Source organism: Aphis gossypii, chromosome 3 (genome assembly GCF_020184175.1).
Source record: "Aphis gossypii isolate Hap1 chromosome 3, ASM2018417v2, whole genome shotgun sequence".
NCBI classification, from domain to species: Eukaryota; Metazoa; Arthropoda; class Insecta; order Hemiptera; family Aphididae; genus Aphis; species Aphis gossypii.
In genome coordinates this window covers 18,511,004-18,531,653 of record NC_065532.1, presented here as the reverse complement: position 1 = coordinate 18,531,653, position 20,650 = coordinate 18,511,004, and the positions used below count along the sequence as shown (strand labels likewise).

At 25.4% G+C, this 20,650-nt stretch overlaps 4 protein-coding genes across 9 annotated transcripts in view; 3 read left to right on the top strand and 1 right to left on the bottom strand.

Annotated features, from left to right (window-relative positions):
- The window catches only part of LOC114129316 (myoneurin-like), a 32,506-nt gene extending 12,063 nt beyond the window's left edge, over positions 1-20,443 (bottom strand). The window contains exons 1-2 of one of the 2 annotated variants that reach the window (XM_050205088.1): positions 19,939-20,443; positions 11,147-11,268 (exon numbers count right to left, since the gene is read on the bottom strand). In XM_050205088.1, the coding sequence (XP_050061045.1) occupies positions 11,147-11,159 (13 nt within the window). In that variant the 5' untranslated portion in view covers positions 11,160-11,268; positions 19,939-20,443. Of the gene's footprint in view, positions 1-11,146; positions 11,269-13,295; positions 13,500-19,938 lie in introns of those variants that run through there. The other variant, XM_050205087.1, reaches the window with a different exon arrangement.
- Positions 1,344-3,639, top strand: LOC114129320 (uncharacterized). Its single transcript, XM_027994021.2, has 3 exons — positions 1,344-1,562; positions 1,776-1,933; positions 2,260-3,639. The coding sequence occupies exons 2-3, from the start codon at positions 1,846-1,848 to the stop codon at positions 2,643-2,645; spliced, it is 474 nt and encodes a 157-aa protein (XP_027849822.2). The 5' UTR covers positions 1,344-1,562; positions 1,776-1,845; the 3' UTR covers positions 2,646-3,639.
- On the top strand, positions 2,858-6,862 carry LOC114129319 (uncharacterized). 2 transcript variants are annotated; one of them, XM_050205093.1, is made up of 3 exons: positions 2,858-3,084; positions 5,672-5,836; positions 6,079-6,862. In XM_050205093.1, the coding sequence occupies exons 2-3, from the start codon at positions 5,743-5,745 to the stop codon at positions 6,438-6,440; spliced, it is 456 nt and encodes a 151-aa protein (XP_050061050.1). In that variant the 5' UTR covers positions 2,858-3,084; positions 5,672-5,742; the 3' UTR covers positions 6,441-6,862. The 2 variants fall into 2 exon arrangements, with proteins under 2 accessions (XP_050061050.1, XP_050061049.1); XM_050205092.1 differs by lacking the exon at positions 2,858-3,084 and adding an exon at positions 3,642-3,761.
- Positions 8,144-18,570, top strand: LOC114133070 (uncharacterized). 4 transcript variants are annotated; one of them, XM_050205090.1, is made up of 5 exons: positions 8,144-8,211; positions 15,267-15,375; positions 15,441-15,553; positions 16,945-17,134; positions 17,683-18,570. In XM_050205090.1, exons 2-5 carry the CDS (start codon positions 15,282-15,284, stop codon positions 18,135-18,137), a joined length of 852 nt encoding a protein of 283 aa, XP_050061047.1. In that variant the 5' UTR covers positions 8,144-8,211; positions 15,267-15,281; the 3' UTR covers positions 18,138-18,570. The 4 variants fall into 4 exon arrangements, with proteins under 4 accessions (XP_050061047.1, XP_027854494.1, XP_027854492.1 ...); XM_027998693.2 differs by lacking the exon at positions 8,144-8,211 and adding an exon at positions 14,436-14,700; XM_027998691.2 differs by lacking the exon at positions 8,144-8,211 and adding an exon at positions 14,437-14,688.
- Positions 20,444-20,650: the final 207 nt, after the last annotated feature.

Sequence of the window (20,650 nt, the reverse complement as noted above, 5' to 3'; positions counted from 1 at the left end):
ATGTATAATATAGAAGACAAAGTAAATAACTCCACTATACCTACGATTAGAATGATTGTAAGTTTAAAAATCTAAAAACTAAAATGTATATTATTTTGCATGTTTTGTCAACTGTATGTGAAAAGTACATCTTTAGTATCTTTTAATAAATTGATTTTATTTTTCTTAATCTATGCATTTTAAATAATATTTAATATAAAACACAACATAATTATAAGTATTTTCGCAATGTCAAACATTAATTTGACAACAACGAACATAACAATATGGTTTGCATTTAATCTATCTTGCGCTAATAGGCCGAAATATTATCTTATCATCGACAAATTATCGATTTTTCGTTAGTATATTTATTGTTTAATGTTTATTCGTTTATACATTTGTAAAAGATTGACATTTTACAGTATATTTTTTAAAATCAATTCTTTTATAGGCATATTTTGCCTATTTTAGTCACAGGATCTTCCGAGCCCTACTCATACATAATTATATAATTAATCTAAATTAAACCCTATCGATGGATGTTAAAGTAACGAAACATATGTATTCTTGTCAAAACAGGATAAGATTCTAGCTCCATAGTTTTACGGATTTGGTTCATACTTAGGAAGGGACTGTTACAAATGTATTGTGAATGAGAGAGACTATTGAGAGTTAGCTGATTCCCATATAAGGTTTTTCACTCCCGAGATTCTATCAAACTATTTATTATAAATTTATATATTTATTATTTATTTATTTTTTATAGTATGCATTATGCGAACAAAATAATTAAATATAATATCGTGCTTTATTATGTATAATTTTACAGTTTCTAATGATAAGACAGCTTAAGCAATAATGGTTACTAAATTGTTCTGTAAAAATAATGGTTGTGCAACAAAACCATACCATATCATAAAACCTCATCAAACCGGTCAAACATTCAAACTGGATAATGCAATTTAAACGACAAAAAAATGTTATTACCTATTATATTTAACTAGCTATTCCAGTGCATTTTGTTATCCGTACAAAATTCATCAAAAAGGTTAGTTACAAAAAGTACAAAAAGTGTTGTACTGCTATACAGTTATACTACATCAACTATATTCACTAAATTATTAATTTCTAATAATAATTAATAATTTATAACACAGATGAAAACAAAATCCTTATGTACATGTTTTCCGATTTATTAATTTAGCCAGTTATTTTGTATCGTTAAGTGTTTAAGTTTTTATAATATTTATTTAATTAAAATAATTATTGTGATATTCATAAGTAATTATTCTGATTATTTTTGGTTTACTCTTTTCTAAATGTGAGATTTTGTTAATAATTAACTACTAGTGATAGTGTAATATATGACCTCAGCAGCCAATGAATTATAAAATCTATAAATACGCCCATCACGAAAATTAAAGAGCGCAAAAACTCAGTTTATAAATGTTCGATATTCTAAGCAGTAAACGTTATCATTTTACTTTTTATAATATTTCCGTATTTTGTATTGTTATATTTCTATCCTATGTATAAAGATAAATCATTTATCTCTTAAGTGCATCATATTTTGCATAAAGGTAAAAAATATTTTTAGTTATGAAAGGAGACATTTTGATCTTTTTTGTAAAAACTTAATTATTATTATGATTTAATAATTTATGCATACGTAATATTTTACTACATTCTTATATATATATATATATATAAATTTAAAAATGATAGACATGCTAACAAACGTGTTGATATTTCATTAAAATGTTTAAAACTATTATTTGTGTTTTGTTTTTTAGTAAATGGAGAATTACCTAAGAGAATGTGTAGATAAAAATAACACATAATTGACTACTTCTGATTTCTACAATGATTGAACAATTTATTGTGGTGCTGTATTTTCTAGCACTTATTTTATTTATAGCTTGGTGTTGTCTGCAATTATTCTATACTTCTAGTATGAATACAATATTATAATATTTTTATTTTATATAGTAAAAGATACCTTATTATATTATATAAAATAAATATTCTATAAATAATTTAAAAAAAAAAAACAAATAATTGCTTTGTTTGGTGTTCAAAATATTATAGTTTTATTCTAACATTTAATGAATAAACCAAAACAAATTTTATCAAAATAAAATGTATAATATTAGATAGGTATCTTTTATCTATAGTATATTTATTACTAGGCATCTAATACGTCATGTATGTACTAAAAATGAATCTCTAACGATATATTTTTCTCTATTTAATAATTAATAATTAATTTTGTTTTAGACGATCCGTTAATATCACATTCTGATTTGAATCAAATTCAAATAGATAATGGCAGACACTTATCTAGCACCAACAGTGAATTACAAAACTATTCAGTGCCATTAGATATTGTTCTAAATGATTCGGAGTATGAAAATATGTTTAACGCGTTGCACGATCAATCTCATCAGTCATATAATGCTGCACAAACTTCTAGAATAAACATTTCCTCTCCATCACAAGCCACTATTTTACAGTTAAATTCTAATTTAAATTATGAGGATACAATATCTGATGTCTGCACCTCATTTTCAAGATTTCCACTCGATGATCCACCACCGCCTTCATATGACGAATGCATGGCGAGTTCGCGTCCAAAACCTCGTTATATTAATTTATATCGATGATATTGTAAGAAGTGGACAAGTTTTTTCGTACAACATTATCTGAATTTGATGTTGTATGTATTGAGATTTTGTAATTCACGCACAAACACAAATAATCATTATCTGTAAAATATATTGTGATTAATTGTGATACAATACTATATGATTCATTTTTACATTTATCTAGCGGCACATTACGCGAACGCTTTGTAATACATTGATCGAGTTCGCCCAAAAACATATTTTATTCTCTCATATTAGTGTCTGACGCATCTAGAAATGTTACTTCTAATAAGTCTAATTTTTCTTTTTAGTTAAAATTATATAATTATCGCCAATACTGAACCGTCTCATTTTTCCGATTAACTTGCTGAATCTTAATACATATGTATGTTTTATTTTTTCTTCTTTTTTCTTGGTCTTGATCTTGAAAGAAACTGGCCGGTCTCCGTACTATTAAGTAGGTACTTTTGTAGTGAGTATTTCATAATTAATATTATAAGAATTTATTAAAATTTTGATATTTGTTGAGCCAGAACGCGGACAATTGTTATAAATTATATTATGTAATTGAACGGAGATAGAATGTTTGCACCGATTTAATAAATAAATGTAAAAAGCGTCATATTGTTTAATTCACTAACAATAGCCTATCATACATATATATATACACTCACACACCCACACGCAATTTATTATCCGAAATATAATATTGTATTGTAAATTTTAAAAATTGTATTACTTGTTATCGACATTTTTCTTACTGATTACGTTGGAGCATTGTAACATTAATGTGGCCGCCCAAATATATTTGTTCTCTTGTCATACCATCTATTATTATATCGTAAAATATTTCACCGTAATAGCAAAGTTTTTTATTATATAGAAATTCGAGTTCTTATAGTAAAATTTTACTTTTAATTATTATTGTAGGTACTCCGACAATTTGTTTTTATTATTGTATTAGTTCTGATTGCTAGATTGAATGTAATACATATTAAATATTATACTTATAATTTTCGTCTATTTTTTTTTTTTATATATATATAATATATATGTGCGTGTATTGTATAATTTATTGTTTGAGTATATGTGTGTCTGTATACGCAGATTACCCGTATCTGTATCATCGATTTAGTGAGTATCCATTATATAATAATATTTTATATTTGATTGAAACCAGTAAACATATAATTTATAATCCTTATGGAGTGAAAATGGCTAAATTATAATTGTTAATTTTATTACCTGTATAACGGGTCATGGCATAGTCAGTAAATGTTAATTATTTATATTTATATAAGATATTGATTGTGTCGATACAGCGTTACAATTTTACTCGTTGAGCCAAAATAATATAAATTTTTACTATTGCAGGTATTGTTCTTATAATTATTACAAACTGATATAAATATTTCTCAATAAGTTATCCAAAATTATTTAATCTTTTTGATTTTGGTTCTTTTGACATATTATTAGTTTAGTTCCGCACAAACAATAATACACACTTACTCTATAAATACGCATTACAAATAAGGTTTAAGGGGGACTGTAAGTTGCTTGCCAATGTATTTTTTTGATATAAATTGCGTACCGAGTACTTTTTATATTAAAATTTAAAATTTATGTTACAAATTTACTACCAATATATTCCTTCCTGTTTTATCAGACTTAAGACTAACAACATTCTATATTATCATTGATATAGTTACAAATATTGGTTTTTAAATTTTCCATAAATTTTATATTAATTATTTATTATTTAAATTATAAATATATATATATTTATTTATTATAACTTATAACTTATAAAAATTACATTGAAGATTGAGTGACAATCGCCTCACAAATTTAATTTAAGTAATTTTCTAATTTCTAATTTTTTGCCAGCTGTTGAATTGTTATGTACCAACTTTGTCCTAGGTGAAATCTACACTCTTTTATTTGAATAGAAGGCCATATAATAATTGCAGTAGTATGTGTAGCTTTTTCAAATTCGACATACATTCGATTATTCGAACAGGGATGAATTGCATCAGTATAAAAATTAGTTGTTGTGGGAAAAAAATAATCAAGTGGGCGAGGATAGTTCGTTTTCTTTGTACAAAAATATACAATTAGAGTCAGTTTCACTAAAGCATATCTAGGAAAATACATGGTAAATAATTCTTTTTTTAATTTAAATTAATTTTTCAAATTTTTTTATTCATTTTTATAACTAGTTCATGTTAATTTTTGGTCATTCTTGCTTTTTTAAAAAATTAATATGCTTTTTTATTGTAATTTTTAACACAATCGTGTGCTTTTTTGTTAGTTATTATGCTTTAAAATCTGAACCCTGTAAATAGTACATATTAGGTAGGTATGAAATTATAATAAATTTATAAATTTATAGTATCTCCGTGTATTTTGAGTGGAGGGAGAAAAACTATTTTAGTCACATCAGTCTATATTAATTTTTGTCAAAATATCATGGCCTATGTATAACTTATGTAATTGTATAAATATAAAGACTATGTAGGATATCTCAATAGGAATTCGTATCCAACTTGTAAATAAAAATTGAAGCGAGTTAGAACTATAAAATATTTAATAATATTATACTGCTGATCGGTATAATCAATATCAGAATTCGTTAAAGAGTCGGCGAATATGCAACCATTAAAATATATGTTTAAACGCAGAACCTCCAATAAACAACCGTAATATTGTGAATCGATTTACTTAAATAATTTAAATAATCGCAAGTTACAATTTTTTATATGAGTACTACCTAAGTAATTTCCGTAGTATATTATGGTGCTTATTTCAATGATTCGCTATAAACGCCAAGATGATCGAGTCTAAGAGCAGTCTAGCTAATAGTTTCTATGTGCAGAGTATAATAGAGAAAACATATGTTTGATATTCACTTGTAATTATAAAAAAAACTTTAAAATCAATCATTGTGAATCATCTAACGTTTAATTTTGTAAATTATGTTAATAAACGTTTTAATATTTCGTTAAAATGTTCTAAAATATATATATATATATTTTTTTTTATAGCAAACACAGAATTATCACGGAGAATGTGCAGAAACAATAACATATATAAGTGACTGCTTCTGACTTTGAAAATGACTGAAGAAAATCTATTTATTATGTTGCTATATTTTCTAACATGTGTTATACTTGTATTATGGTGTTTTCGGCAAGCATGCTATTCTAAAAGTATGGATGTATTATTATTTTTTAATTTTATAGTAAATCTTATAAATACTTTGTTATTTAGTGTTGAACAATTATAGTTATTGTTCTAATCGTTGAAAAATTAAATAAAAATTGAATTGTATTAGAAAAACTATATAAAAGTATATAGTTGAATAGTTCTCACCTAGAACATGCCTATACATTACCAATTACAAATTATATATTTTTCTCTGTTTAATAACTAATAATTCATTTTGTTTTAGACGATCCTTTAATATCACATTCTGATTTAAATCAAATTCAAATGGAGAATGTCAGAAATTTAACTAGCGTCAATAGAGTTCACCAACGTTGTCCAGTACCATTAAATGTCTTAAATGATTTGGAGTATGAAAACTTCTATAATCCGTTGCATACTAGAGCTCATCGATTACATAATGTTGAACAAACTTCTATAATTAACATGCCCACTCCGCAAAGCACAGTTTTAAATAGTTTAAATTATTTAGTGGAGTATAATGCATCTAATGCTACTTCGTTTTCAAGATCTCCGCTCGATGATCCACCACCTTCATATGACGAGTGCATAGCGAGTTCACGTCTAACACCTCGCTCTATCCATTGATCTAATGATAATAATATGTTAAGGAGAGATCAAGATTTTTCATGTACTATTACCCGAAATTGTATGCATTAATATTTTCCAATTTGTTATTTGTATTTATATAGATACCTCTATAACTCCATAATATTAAATAATTATAATGTATATCGTACTGTAGAATGTCATATTATGTGATACTTGGTATGTAAAATGTGTGTATAATATTTATTCATTGAACTTATTATTTGTAAATATTATTTTTCATGACTCACAAGTGATTAATATAATAACAAAATTTTTTACCCTAGTGGCCTAGTGTTCAACTACAGACTTGTGTACAATTGGTTATCGAAGAAAGAAGGAATAGGTTTAATAATGATTAATTTATAATCTATGATTTTTAAGAAGAATATAATTCATGTATACTTTGTATATTTACATAATATTATATATTATTTTTATTTTTCACTAATACTAAATAATATTATACTATATCTTACAGATCTATAATTTAAGCAGAATGGAATATTCTCATCGTGGTATCTGGCAAAATGTTGATCTACTGCACTTATTATTTTAGCTTTAAATATCTTTATAGTTAATTAATTACCTATTTTCTACTACTAAATATAGTAGGTACATTGAAATGTAAAAAATTTTTTGCTCTTGATGAGTTATCTCATAATGAAAATTGATTGCACCTAGTGCATTTTTTAAGTTATACTAAGTACAGTTCTAATTTCAATTGTATAGGTCTTAATAATATATCTAATTATTAATTAATATCTATAAAATATATATAACCTAAATAATATAAAAACCAGTAGAGAATAATAGTATGTAACTCAAATATTCAGTAGGTATTAGCTTAGTAAATAGTGATTAGGGACGCAATTCATGTATAACTTTTTTAAGGAACACAATACTAAAGCTGATGTCAAAGTAATTTAATAATTAATTTGCTTCAGGAATATAATATGTTTGTTTTAAAAAATACATTTATCAAGAATGGTTCAAAAAGATCTACTAAGCAAGTAAATTTAAATTTTTTCTTTGATTTTATATTTAATGCATTTAATAGAACTTTCGTTATAATAACATTACGACATATTAACTTAAACTTCTGCAAGAAGATCATTAACCACTTCAGCAAAAATCTAACTAGGTTTATTGCGAATTTTTTGTACTTCATTAAAGATTTTTATTTTCATAATATTGAATGTAGTGTACTCGGGGAAATTCACTTTTAGAATTAAAGAAAAATATCTAAAAATTAGGTATAATAAATTTGTGATTTACGAATTTTTATTTAAAGTGATGATATATAACATATAATATAATATAGTTAAAATTTGAACACTGAAATATAAAAAATATTAAATCTAAATGAATAAAGTCGCCTTCAAATGAAAATAATTATTAAATTCTGGATTTACTTTACTGGACTTTTGTTCGGGATTCCCAATGATGGATTTTTATTTTTTTTTTTTTTTATTAATTACGTTAATCGTTTTGCAATTTAACATATGTTAATAAAACATTTGCAAAAATAAAATAAAATATTTCCAAAGTAAGTTTCACAAATACAATTTTTTGATAAAAAATAAAATAGTATACCTATCTATTACTACAGTAGACATAATATACCTAGTGTTTAATAAGTAAAATTTAACTATGTAAAGATAAGTGTCAGTTTGCGTGTTCAGCTTATCCGTGACAGTCGTATTAAACGAAGATCAACTCTCTTGATAACATTTTTACATTCCGTAAAAATCAGAATATTACTTTTAAGGTACGTACATGATTAGAAAATATAATTTAGAAATAACGATAAATGAATGTAATGGAAGCAATTAGTAACTATGTAGAATTTCACTTATAATAATTGTTCAACGTAAATTGTTATTAATTTACTACGATACCAATATGTACATTGTACATGCGCACTACACAGTCTATGTCTACTCCAAAGATATAATCACATGTAGGTATCTATAAACTTTAAAATTAATTTTTTAGTGAATTATAAAAAACCGTCTCATATGGATTAAGATAAAAACATACATATTAAAGTAGGAAAATGGGTCCCTCTCTTCTATGTATTAGGTGTCGGCTGTGTGAGTGTGTGTGTTAAATTTAAATTCAATGATATATCATTGTTAGATGAAAAATTATTATTTTTAGTGGAGATAGTCTATACAGTTTATCACCAAGTATAGTTTATGGTGTGTTCTTTTGATATAACTATTAGTCATTTATTTTACTTTTAGTGCTACGCACAATAGGTTGATGTCATCTATTCCAAAAATATTGCATTTATTATATTATTAGCTACCTATAGTATTTCGTTATTATATATATATATATATATATATATATATATATAATATATTTATAACATATTATATCAACTCATATAACTCAAAATATTATAACATATCTGTCTGTAAATATCGCAAAATAGTAAAAATAGGTCCACAATAAAACTTAGATATAAAACGAAAAGATTTTACTAACTATAATTTATAACTGAAAAATAGTTTGCATTTTTTTTTTTTTGTGATTTTGACTAATTTCGTTAAAATTCTAACTTAAAATTCTCATAAAAACAAATTGTGTACATATATTTTTAATATTTTTATACAAAATAATTTAAGTGGGATCTTGTATTAAATTTTCTACAATTATAGTACAGTGAATAATTTTTTATCAATATTTATAGAAAAAAAAAACATTAAAATTTGTCATACTTACATAGCAAAAATCAAATATTTTTTAAAAATTTTAAGTAAAATAGAAAATGATAAAATAAACATTTGTGTAAAAATTTCAGTTTTACCTTAAGTTTTTGTTTGTCTTTCGTTTTTCCCCATTATAAAAATAATAACCCACTGAGAATTTATGTTTGGCTTCTATAAAATACAAACTAGATCCAATTCAATATCAAAAACCACCGCGGCGTTTTTAAGAAATTAAAACATCTTATCGACTACTTATCATAATATATACATACAAAAAAGAAATATATTACCCACCCTCTCTAAATCTAAAAGAAGCTATAGTAAATGCTACATGAAATGAATAACGATCAAACACTAATCAAAAAAATGGTATTTAGTTTTATTTACAGTAAATATTATAACGTTTAAAATAATATTATTTCCATATAATATATCAAAAACAACCAATTGGGATTTTTTTTTTTATCAAGAACACACATAATTTCTAAAACTGTTAACGCTTTGGGATTATTATTATTTTTATTTTTTAATCGTAATAACTTACTAAGTTTTTTACTTTTTTGTAAAATTACATACGTATTATCAAATTTTGGACGATTGGATAATTAATAAGTATTATAAGTATTTAAAGTTTTGATGAACGGAGTGTGGACCAATATATTATAATATATTATTGCTTGGTACCACCCTTCATCAATCTTCAAAACTTTAAAAAGTTTATATTGTCATATTGTTAACATTCATTGAATTCAATACTGAGTATAGATAAGTTCTAAACCTTTAATGTGTGAACATTTTTTACAAAAATTCTCCTTCAGAGTGAATTTATTTTAAAGAAATAAAATAAGCTTTTCAAATTATCTACTTTAAATAATGACGTACATTATTACACAGAATAGAATAAAACATAAGTTATCATAGAAGGAATGAAATAATTATAGATGGCAGCACATATTTCATATTATGTTTATTATTTGTACATCTATAGTACATTAGTACTATCAAAGTACATCATTCGCTAAATATTTAAACATCATAACCCACGAATTACCTAAATATACGTTATTCTTCTGTAGGACATGCAAACCAAATAATGTAAGTATACATCATTACTAATCAAATAGTTAATTAATGACTAATAAAAATATACCTAATTCGAATAACCTCTTGATACGCTAATAAGAGCCTATTTTTGAAAAAAAAAATATATCATCATTGAATATAAAACAAATTTATATAATCTACACTTAAAATTTTTATTTAATATCATATAATAACAACTTTAATTCTAATAACCGAAAATGTCAGTATGAAGTGTATTAAACATAATAGGTAAGTTAAATTATTAACCTTTGAATTATTATTACTTATTTGTTATTAGTATCGATATCTAAAAATTCGAAATTCCTATATTCATATGTACCTAAGGGAAGTATAATTAGAAAATTGTATAAGCCTCCTACTGTACAAGAATCTTCAGCGCTTGCCTGTTCCATCTTATACTAAATCTTATTAATATCTACATATTATTACGAATTTTTTTTTATTTTCATAATCATTTTATTCATAGATTAATATACTTTAATCTTCAAAGTAATTAATTTAATATGTGTATCTAATATTTATCTACGATAATAAGTAATAACTGTTTTAAAATATATATAATATTATATTGTTAAAAAATTAAAAAAAATACAATATTATATATTTTATAACTGTTAAGTGTAATAGATTAAGTTTTATTGTCCAAAATCAACAATCATTGAATTTAAATAGAGTATTATGGTTTTATGTGGTATAGTATAATATTTAGTCTCCAAAAAAAACCTAAATTAATGTAATAAGTTATTACTAATAACTAATAATACTGTATTATAATAAGAAAGATGGAATATTTGTAATCTTACATTAAACTTTGCAAAATGATTATTTTATATTATTATCAATATAAATTAATTATACTTAGATTTACATAAAAACACTTACTTGTTTGTATCATTGCGCCACTGTGCGTCTTCCAATGTCAATTGCAGCGACAGGATTTTTTTTCTAAGTAGAGGAAATCAACAATTTTAGGTTAGGCTCTGCAAAAGTGGGATTTCAGCCTTCTAAAAAAAAAAAGATTTTTTTTGGTTTAATACATTGCTAATGTTATATTTTCTATTTTCTCTTTGATATATTTTTAATGTTTTAGACAAAATAAAATAATATAGATAGGTACGTATATTGTATTTATTTTAGATTTATAAACAAATCGAATACACAGTATAGGGCCTATATTTTCTATACTATAGGCAATATTACAGCAATATTATAATTATAACTGTACAATCAAATAATATAATCACACGAGTATAATGAACTAATACTAAATTTTAAACTCAGTATTTTATAATATAAAACCGATGACTAGCTCAATGTTAAATATATATCATAATATTAAAACGTATCTTTTCAAATAGGGAACTGCATACTACTACACAAAAAAAGTGAACTCCATCAACAGAGAACAAATTACAAGGCACTTCTAAGAATCAATTTCAGACAGACCAACAAAAAATAAAATACAAAACGTATAAAACAATACGTTTTTTTTTTACCATTATATACATATGTTATTTTGATACATGTTTAGAACAGTGGCGTAGTTGAATCTCAGTATAGGGGGGGTTTCAAACCCCTAAAAAACCACAAGAAATTATACATGTAGTTAATAGCAGTAATGTAATAATCACCTCTAAAAAATCTAAGGAGGGGAGATGGTTGGATCGCCCCCCTCAGCTACGCCACTGGTTTAAAATTAATTTTTTACTTTTTACTAAAGTAATTTGACAAAGAATGTAATACTCTTAAAACTTAAAATAACTTTAAAATAGAAGCCCCCTTTCAATTTGACACAATGACAATAACTCTTATTGTAATAGTATGAAATACCTAATATTACAACATTCATTTTTATTTTATTTTATGATATAGATACATAATATAGAACTATTTACTAATTGGTCTAAATATATATATGTATAATATATATATAATCGAACGTATTCTGACTGACTGACTATATCAACGTACAGTCAAAAATACCGTACCAATTTATTTGAAAATTTGACGGAATGTAATAATTATTATATGCATATAGTGCACTAAGAAAAGATCTGTTAAAAGATGAAAATATTATAGATAACTCGCCGTTATCTACGTAATTGATCTATAATTGATCAGCAAATTAAGTAAATATGAACACAAATGATTTGATTATAGTAATGAACAAGAATTCAACATTATCTGAACCCGGTAGTCTATTATTTATGCAATGGAATTTTGTAATTATTAATTTATCGGACGACAATATTTACTAAACTAACACTAATTAATTATACTCTATATTGTGCTAATTAATTTTGTATGGTTTTTATTTTATTATCATGTGGTTTTCAATATTTAAGCTAAAAATAAACATTAGACATGAATGCTAGATTAAAATTATCAGTAATTTGATAAATTAACAGTGTATTGAATAGGCATATTATACCTACATATTAAATCTTACGAAAGTAAGTAAATATACGATCTGAATACTTTTAATAAGAATATTATTCGGTGCAATAATTTCACAGTAAATTTATAATCCTAAAAAACTATATTATACATTGTTATAGTATATTGTTTATTTTCAAATATACTGAACTATAAAGTTATAAACGATTAAAAAAAAAAAAAAAAAAAAAAAAAAAAAAAATCATTGTAACATCAATTCATTCATCACTTCGTTCAGAATCTAAAACGTTTAATAAAGTTAATTTGACGTATAAATAAGTTTAATACATTTGAAATGGTTAAATGTAAGGCAAAGTAGGCAAACATAAGGGACGCATAAGCCTTGAATGAATGCTGAAATCTGTGAGACTCTTCTTCCCTACACTCATAAGCGGTTGAGAATATAATATGGTCACCTATCAGATATGAGTATTAGATAAATTATTTGAATTTGCGCTATTGCCTTCATCCTGATCGTTGGAGGGCTCGTGATTCGAGAATAATATGATCAAGTACACCGTGGTAATAAAAACATTGATAGGTAAGTAAAATTATAAAAATTAATATAGATAATTATGATGCTCATGCACCTTACCTTATTCGCAGCTGTTTTTGATTTATGCAGACGTCTTAATAAGGTTAAAAAGTTTTAAACACTCGAATCCAAATAAATACAACACTGATATATTTTCTTTAAAATTAAGATCTGGTGTGGTTGATTTGGCTGGTGCTCATGCACTGATGAGAGGAGACGGACCTGGTCACGCCGGTCAGAGTCGAAGGCGGCACTATTAAAGGCCTCTGCGTTTTCAGAGAAATTTGCTTTCTCCTTAGCGACAGAGACCCTCAATGGGCCATTTCTATTATCCCTATCTGCACATGTTTGTCGCTCCATTGTCACAACTACCTGCGTTAATCCCTATACTGAACCAAAAAATGTAAATCGTTCCTTTCATCAGTGATTAATGATGTATATTGGATTTTAAAGGTTCTCTGCACGCGACAACTTGACCGCTATTTATTTTATTGAATAACTAAGCAATAAACAATCATGATATTTGAGCATATAGTATAACAACTCATATAACCACGCACATTCATTTTAATAATATTTTACTTTTAATTATCACAATATAACTGAGAATAACATTAATTTTTAAATTTTAAAATTTTGCATAGCAAAATCCATTCTATAATCAATTATAAAAATATATATAATATACATTACCATCATTTTTAATAGAACATTTATAAACAATTCATTAAAAATACTTATTGATAATTTTTTTTTTTTGTGATTTATGGGTTATTGCTTTTTGGTACAATAGTATAATATAATAATATAATATTCTATACTATAGTACACTTTTATATAGGTATACATTTTACTTTCAACTGTATATTTTTATTGACTATGGGTATAAGAAATGTTTATCAACATATTTTTAAAACCATAAAAATGTAATTATTATTTGATAATTCTCTTTTTGTTTATATTTTAAGTATAAATCATTCGCTGTTGCCTGTTAGGTACTAGTTTAAAAAAAAAAAAAACAATTTATGCAAAAACAAGGTCATGGTTTGTCAATGTAAAATATCGTTATCCAATAAATTGCGCGCATATCGGTGCAACTCGTCTGAGTACACGTAATGTTCCAAGTATGCTGGTGTTAAAAAATTATTGATAAAAAAAACACACAATACAGTAAAAACATTTTCTCTTTACAGCTGTATTTCACTTCCCCACTACAATGACCGGCTACGTCGTATTATCACAGACGGTTGACTATAGTGTGCGCTCAGTTTATTTCAACGTCGAAAGGTTCTAAATATTACAGTTTTATTATTTTAACAATACATTCATTTCAAACATTCTGTACAATTGACCGCTATTTACTCTGTTCACATTTATTTTATGAATATTTAACAATAATATAATCGGTTTAACGGTACTATAATTTGTTATCTTTAACATGATCTTCCTTCACGTAAGTTTCCAAGTACGTCTTTTGATAATATATTAATGTTATGAGGTATGTCGTATTGGCCAGAGATAAAGTCTTGTGTTTTTCATTTATTACCTATTTTAAAGACTGAAAACAAAATAAATACCTATAAAATAGTAATGATAATAAAAACAATAAATAAGGTGTTTAAAATTTAAATTATTTCAAGATGATATTTTTTGAAGTTAATAGTATAGACTATAGTGTTTTAATAATGAATAAGATGAAAAAATTAATAGGTAACATGACCACATGACCTTTTTATTCAACAAACAGTTCAGAATTACTTTCGAGTATAATATTATTTGTCATTTGATTAAAATTAAAAATACACTCCAGGTGACTAAGTCCAAATCCCAATACTGATGTACTAATTCTATTTATTCCTAATTGCACCTATGTCCTATATTGAATTGTTTGTTTGAGATATTAGTTATCGAACTATTATATTGTATCAAGCCATGTATCATACTCGAATAGTATAGTAAAACATTTTTAGATGTTATTGTTAAATTTTTATACTTACTTAATGTATTATTAATGTATGAATAAAACTTCAGGTCAGTTAAACGCGTATGCATATATTTTATGTACCTAAACCAGTGATCGTTCGAACGAATATGAGTATTTTTTTTGTTTTATTAATACTTGTATGGAGTCATATGTCAGGTAAAAAATATCACACTAATAAAATATTATGCATTTTTTATTTTTAAATTCAATTTATTCCCTAGGTACTTATGTCGTCACCTTATTTGTAGATGGCAAAAACGAAAACAAGTCTACAACGAATAACGAATCATGTATAACTTGTTTTTGTGAACTCAAGACTAGCAATTGTAAAGAAGTATGTATAATAACTGTAGAAAAATATTTTTATTTTTATTTAATTAGATTTATTTTAATAATAGAAAATTTTAATACATACCTACATGTGGTAAAAATACCATTTATCAAACTAACTATGTAATAAAATATTCAAATAGATTAATATTAAAGTAAAAATGAGTCAATAAAAATTATATCAACAATTAAACAAGATAAAAATTGGTTGAGATATAATTTTAATATAATAAAATATGTATAAATAAAAAACCGTCCTAGCAGTTATAATTGTGAAATATTTACTTTGAGACAATTGAAATTTGTAATTCATTAAGAAATCATCAAACATTTCAATATTACATTAAATATATTATAATATTATTTGTTATTTTATAAATTATAAAAAATAATACATTATAATATGATAAGCGTTTTTAGATTTTTTTTTTTTAAAGGTTTGTAATAAAAATCCTTGGTAGAACAGTAGAATACCTAAAATTGGTTTAATCATAAATTAATTAATCTATAATAATATATGTGCAATAATAATTATAGATCCTATTATGCAAATAGTTACCTATATCTATTAATGATATTATGACAAAAAATGTAATGTTTTAAAAAATAATTTTATGCCTTAAAATTTCAAAAAGAATGTACATCCTTATTAAAAGCTCATAATTTTTTTTCAAACAAATTTTGAATCATAACATATTTTAATGCATTTTAAACAATTTTTGCATTACTATATAATATGACCATAATTTCTAGGGGTCTATACAGACTTTTCATCGAAAAAAAAAATTATTTCATTTAATAGCGCATCACACTCGTGATCTTGATTTTTAAGTCTTACGGATTCGTTAAAAAAATTACGATTAAAAAATATTGATATTTAATTAGGCGATAAACCTCTTAGTAAGCTATAAAGTTAATTTTTAAGTAAAATTATATGTATAATGTGATTTTGAAGTTACATGTTTTGGCAGCCTAAAATCTTCTAAAAAATAAAAGATAAAATCTTAAAAATTAATCTTCTTATTCTGATTCAAAAATAGATAAAACGTATATGCTATACCTACAACGAGTATGTCGTAGTTCAGAAAACAATATAAAGTGCATCCTCATCCCTAAAACCCTAAAATCATGAAGTATGTCACAACTTATGTTACTTATTTCATATTTGTTAACTTTATTATGTTATAATAAGCTTAATTAAAAAAAAAAATCCATAATTCTATGATAAATAATTATTCTATTTTTAGCAAATGCGCATTTCAACTTTATAGTAATCGTCATAATCAAATCAAAAATAGTTATCGAAATGCAAATTTGTTTAAAATAATTAATAATAATTTGTAGATTTTTATAAGCTATTAAATTTTTACAAGTGTTTACTTAATTTAAATCTAGGAAATGTGTACAGATACAAAAAGTATTGATTATTGCAAAAATAAAACTCATCAAGCAAGTATTGCAGAACATCGAATTCCGACATCAATTTTTAGTCTACATAATATTGGATTAATGTTCAAAATGTTCATATGTATGTGTGTAATTTATATGTTTATAATACACGCATCTGGAGATTGCTTTGAATCAAGTATGAATAATATTTTTATTTTATATTACAAAATTATTTTTTAGTTTTGATAGTTTTATAAAAGTCAACTAAAAAAGCAAAAATTGTACGACTTTAATATTTTATACATTATACCTATATAATAAATAAATAATAGCATAGGTATAATATTTAAAAATCAATGATAATTGTCGTCAATTCACAATAGTAGTTTACATACGGTGTGATTTACTATAAGCATGCTCACCCTCATTTTTTTACTTTAGTGCCCAATTAATTAATTTAAATTTAAATTTTTATACAAATATTAAAAACTTACCAATTTACAAATATTATATATTTTAATGTAATTAACGATAATACAACTAATCAAAAATTCAAAAACCATATTTTAAAATTATTGAGATATTTGGTACTATTTAAGAAGTGTCCTGTGGTGATACAAACATCTATTTTTCAAATGAGAACCCCACCTTTTTACTGCAAATTATTTAGTTGATAATTTGTGTATACTTCATTAAATACATAATAAATAAATGTATAAATAATTCCTTTTTATTTTACCGTAGTTTCTACGAGAAGACGTCATCCAAGTTTAAATCGAATTCTATCTGATGACGGTCGGCCGTCCACTAATATTTATAGTGACGACCAGAGTTGTGTAATACCGTTGAACGTCTTTGACCACAACAATTACATTAATGATCCGCCACCTTCGTATCACGATGTGCAAAACACCAGAACAAATGTCTCAAGTCTTCGGTACACAACACAACTACCGGTGCAGAGCTTCGATTTAAATCACGCCGATAGTCTTAATAACTACAGCGCGGGCTCGTCTTTAACGTCCCCGGTCGACGAACCACCGCCGTCGTACGACGATTTTATGGCGATCCATCGTTCGAAACTCTCACGAGTTCATAATAATTTACTGACGAATCGTCCGAATGATCATTTGTACACGGCTATGCCAGCTGATGTGACAGAAATCGTACGAGATTCTCAAACGACATTAGTATCCTAAACCGACATTTTAAGTGCTCAAGTCTGATACAGGTGAACTCGACCAATTGTCGACCTGTCGGGTCCTCTACGTCCTTTCACGTTTTACACTTTTTTATTTTATTTAAATTTTATTGCGAACGAAAAAATTCTCAGACCTATCTAATGTTTTAAGTTAAAAGTAATGGACTATGATGATTTGACGAATAGAGTTATACTGGTTTGATTCGCGTATATATCGTTATATTTGTGAAAATCTACTCGACCCAGTGAAATCGCTCTCTATTTTCTTTATACGTTTTGAAATCGAACATGTCCGAAAGCCTTTGATAAAGAACATTTCATAAAACATAATTTAATTGTTCATGCTGTATATTTCTTTATATCAAGGTAATTGTTTGTAATTTCATTATATTGCAGATTAAAAATAATGTTTTATATTAAAATTATTAAAATTGGTGTTCAACATACTTTATCTAACACATTTTTAAAAAAATAATTTGAATTGTGAGTTTTGCGCAAAAACTATTATTTAATATTTATATATTTTTATAATTTACTATTATTATTTATAGACATTGATGGATAAAGTTAGGTATAAGCAATAACAAAGTACCTATACTAATATATATCGTCTATTTCTATCTTATAATATATTGTAACTTAAATATCGTATACAATATGGTTTTTTTAAAATAATTTGTGAGTTATACCATATTTAAAAAATTAGTGTTATAACTTATAACTTATAAGTAATAATGATTTTATCAAATTATTGTACAATGTTCTTCATAACCATATAATTATGAGCAACCAATTTTTAAATGTATTACCTTCCTATGCATTTATTTTTATATAAGTACCTAAATTTTACATTTTTGTAGTTTTTGTAAAAGTTATACCCATCCTATTTTTGTTTATGATAAATTGTATTAATTTAATGTTTTACTCCTATTACATATATATGACTTTAAGTTTTTATGATGTTAATGTCTATTTATAATGTATATAAGGTATTAAAAAATATTTTATAAGAATGGCACCGATAAGTAAAATAGTCTTACCTATTTAAGTTAAATTAAAGTTAAGCAATTTCATTCGAGAATAACATAAAAAAAATAGTCAAATAGACAATAATGTTAGGCTGAGGGGAAAATTCGAAAAATAACTAATATTACCGCTCACCGCTAAGTATACAGAACATTTTAACATTGAATTCTATATGCATTTAACACGTATAAAATATTTTTATACAAAACTCACACAATATGTCATTGCATTATAATATTTATTATACAGGTATAGTTTATACAACTGAAACTATTATAATTATTTTTTTAACTGACTAATTATAAAACGTTCCAATTGTTATCTGCAATAATAAATAAATCGTGAGGAAAATGTAATGTATTGTTATAACTCTAACTGCAGAGGTCACATAATACACTATAGGTAATGTTTATCGTTCGCAAAATTCATAAAAATAGCGTACTAACGATTACGACGAAAAATTATGCAGATTATTATAAGCGTAAAGTTATTTTAGTCGGTAATCAAACACGGTATATGTGAACAATCTGTACTATTAATTATACACGTTTTAGAGAGAAATTTTGTTGTACTACACTGCTGCAGCAACAGCGGGTATTCTTAGAAAATACAGAATTAAATATCTGTATACGGTCGTTTATGCGGAAGATTCTTTCTATTTTTTATTTTACATTCTAAATTATAATAATAATTATTGTATACAGTTTCGGTATGATATTATTTTATAATATATACATACGTACACATACATAATATACATAATAATACTATACCTATACTATACGGGCGTGAGGCACTCGGGAAGTTTTTGGATTTTTCGACAGCCGGATAACGTGGGACGAACACGTCGCGAGATAATGACGATGCGGACTTATCTGTCCCTCTCTCCTCGTCGTATTATCACCGGAGCAGTGTTCAATTGTTGTATAATATTCGACGTTCAATAATACTAATAATTATGACGATGAAGACTTGAACGCCGAGTTTATAATCCGCGCGACGCGGGGATCGGATAACCCGAAGCGGTCCGGTCGTCGTGTCCGTCGATACGTTAAAAATGTAATAATAACGTACTATATCAATTAATACGTCACGCGTGTTTCGTAAAGAGGATTTGTCTGGATGGCCATTATCCGCCACCACAGCGAACCCGTAAAAGTCACCAAACACGGTGACGTGTGTCCAACTATTATAATGATATTATTATAGGTAGGTATATATGCGCTGGACGAAAGCGGTTAAACGGATGACGACCAGGTGCGTTCCACGTGCGAGTACGTCGCGATATTGAAAATATAACAATAAAAAAAAAATATTATATTATTTATATTATTATATATATATATATATATACTCACAATAATCACGCGTTAGTGTCATGACGCGCGGTATAAACCATCTCGGCGTGACACGATTTACTGACTGGCTTTGGCATTGGAATATCGACAGCGGAGCAACGGAAGCTGGATACAAACAATTAAATGT

Bases quoted from the DNA above. Each gene is read 5' to 3' on its own strand.
- LOC114129320 (XM_027994021.2), top strand. From the start codon at position 1,846: ATGATTGAACAATTTATTGTGGTGCTGTATTTTCTAGCACTTATTTTA. The intron at 1,934-2,259 runs GTATGAATACAA...ATTTTGTTTTAG, and splicing joins GCAATTATTCTATACTTCTA to ACGATCCGTTAATATCACAT.
- LOC114129319 (XM_050205093.1), top strand. From the start codon at position 5,743: ATGACTGAAGAAAATCTATTTATTATGTTGCTATATTTTCTAACATGT. The intron at 5,837-6,078 runs GTATGGATGTAT...ATTTTGTTTTAG, and splicing joins GCAAGCATGCTATTCTAAAA to ACGATCCTTTAATATCACAT.
- LOC114133070 (XM_050205090.1), top strand. From the start codon at position 15,282: ATGCATATATTTTATGTACCTAAACCAGTGATCGTTCGAACGAATATG. The intron at 15,376-15,440 runs GTAAAAAATATC...TTTATTCCCTAG, and splicing joins TGTATGGAGTCATATGTCAG to GTACTTATGTCGTCACCTTA. The intron at 15,554-16,944 runs GTATGTATAATA...ATTTAAATCTAG, and splicing joins AGACTAGCAATTGTAAAGAA to GAAATGTGTACAGATACAAA.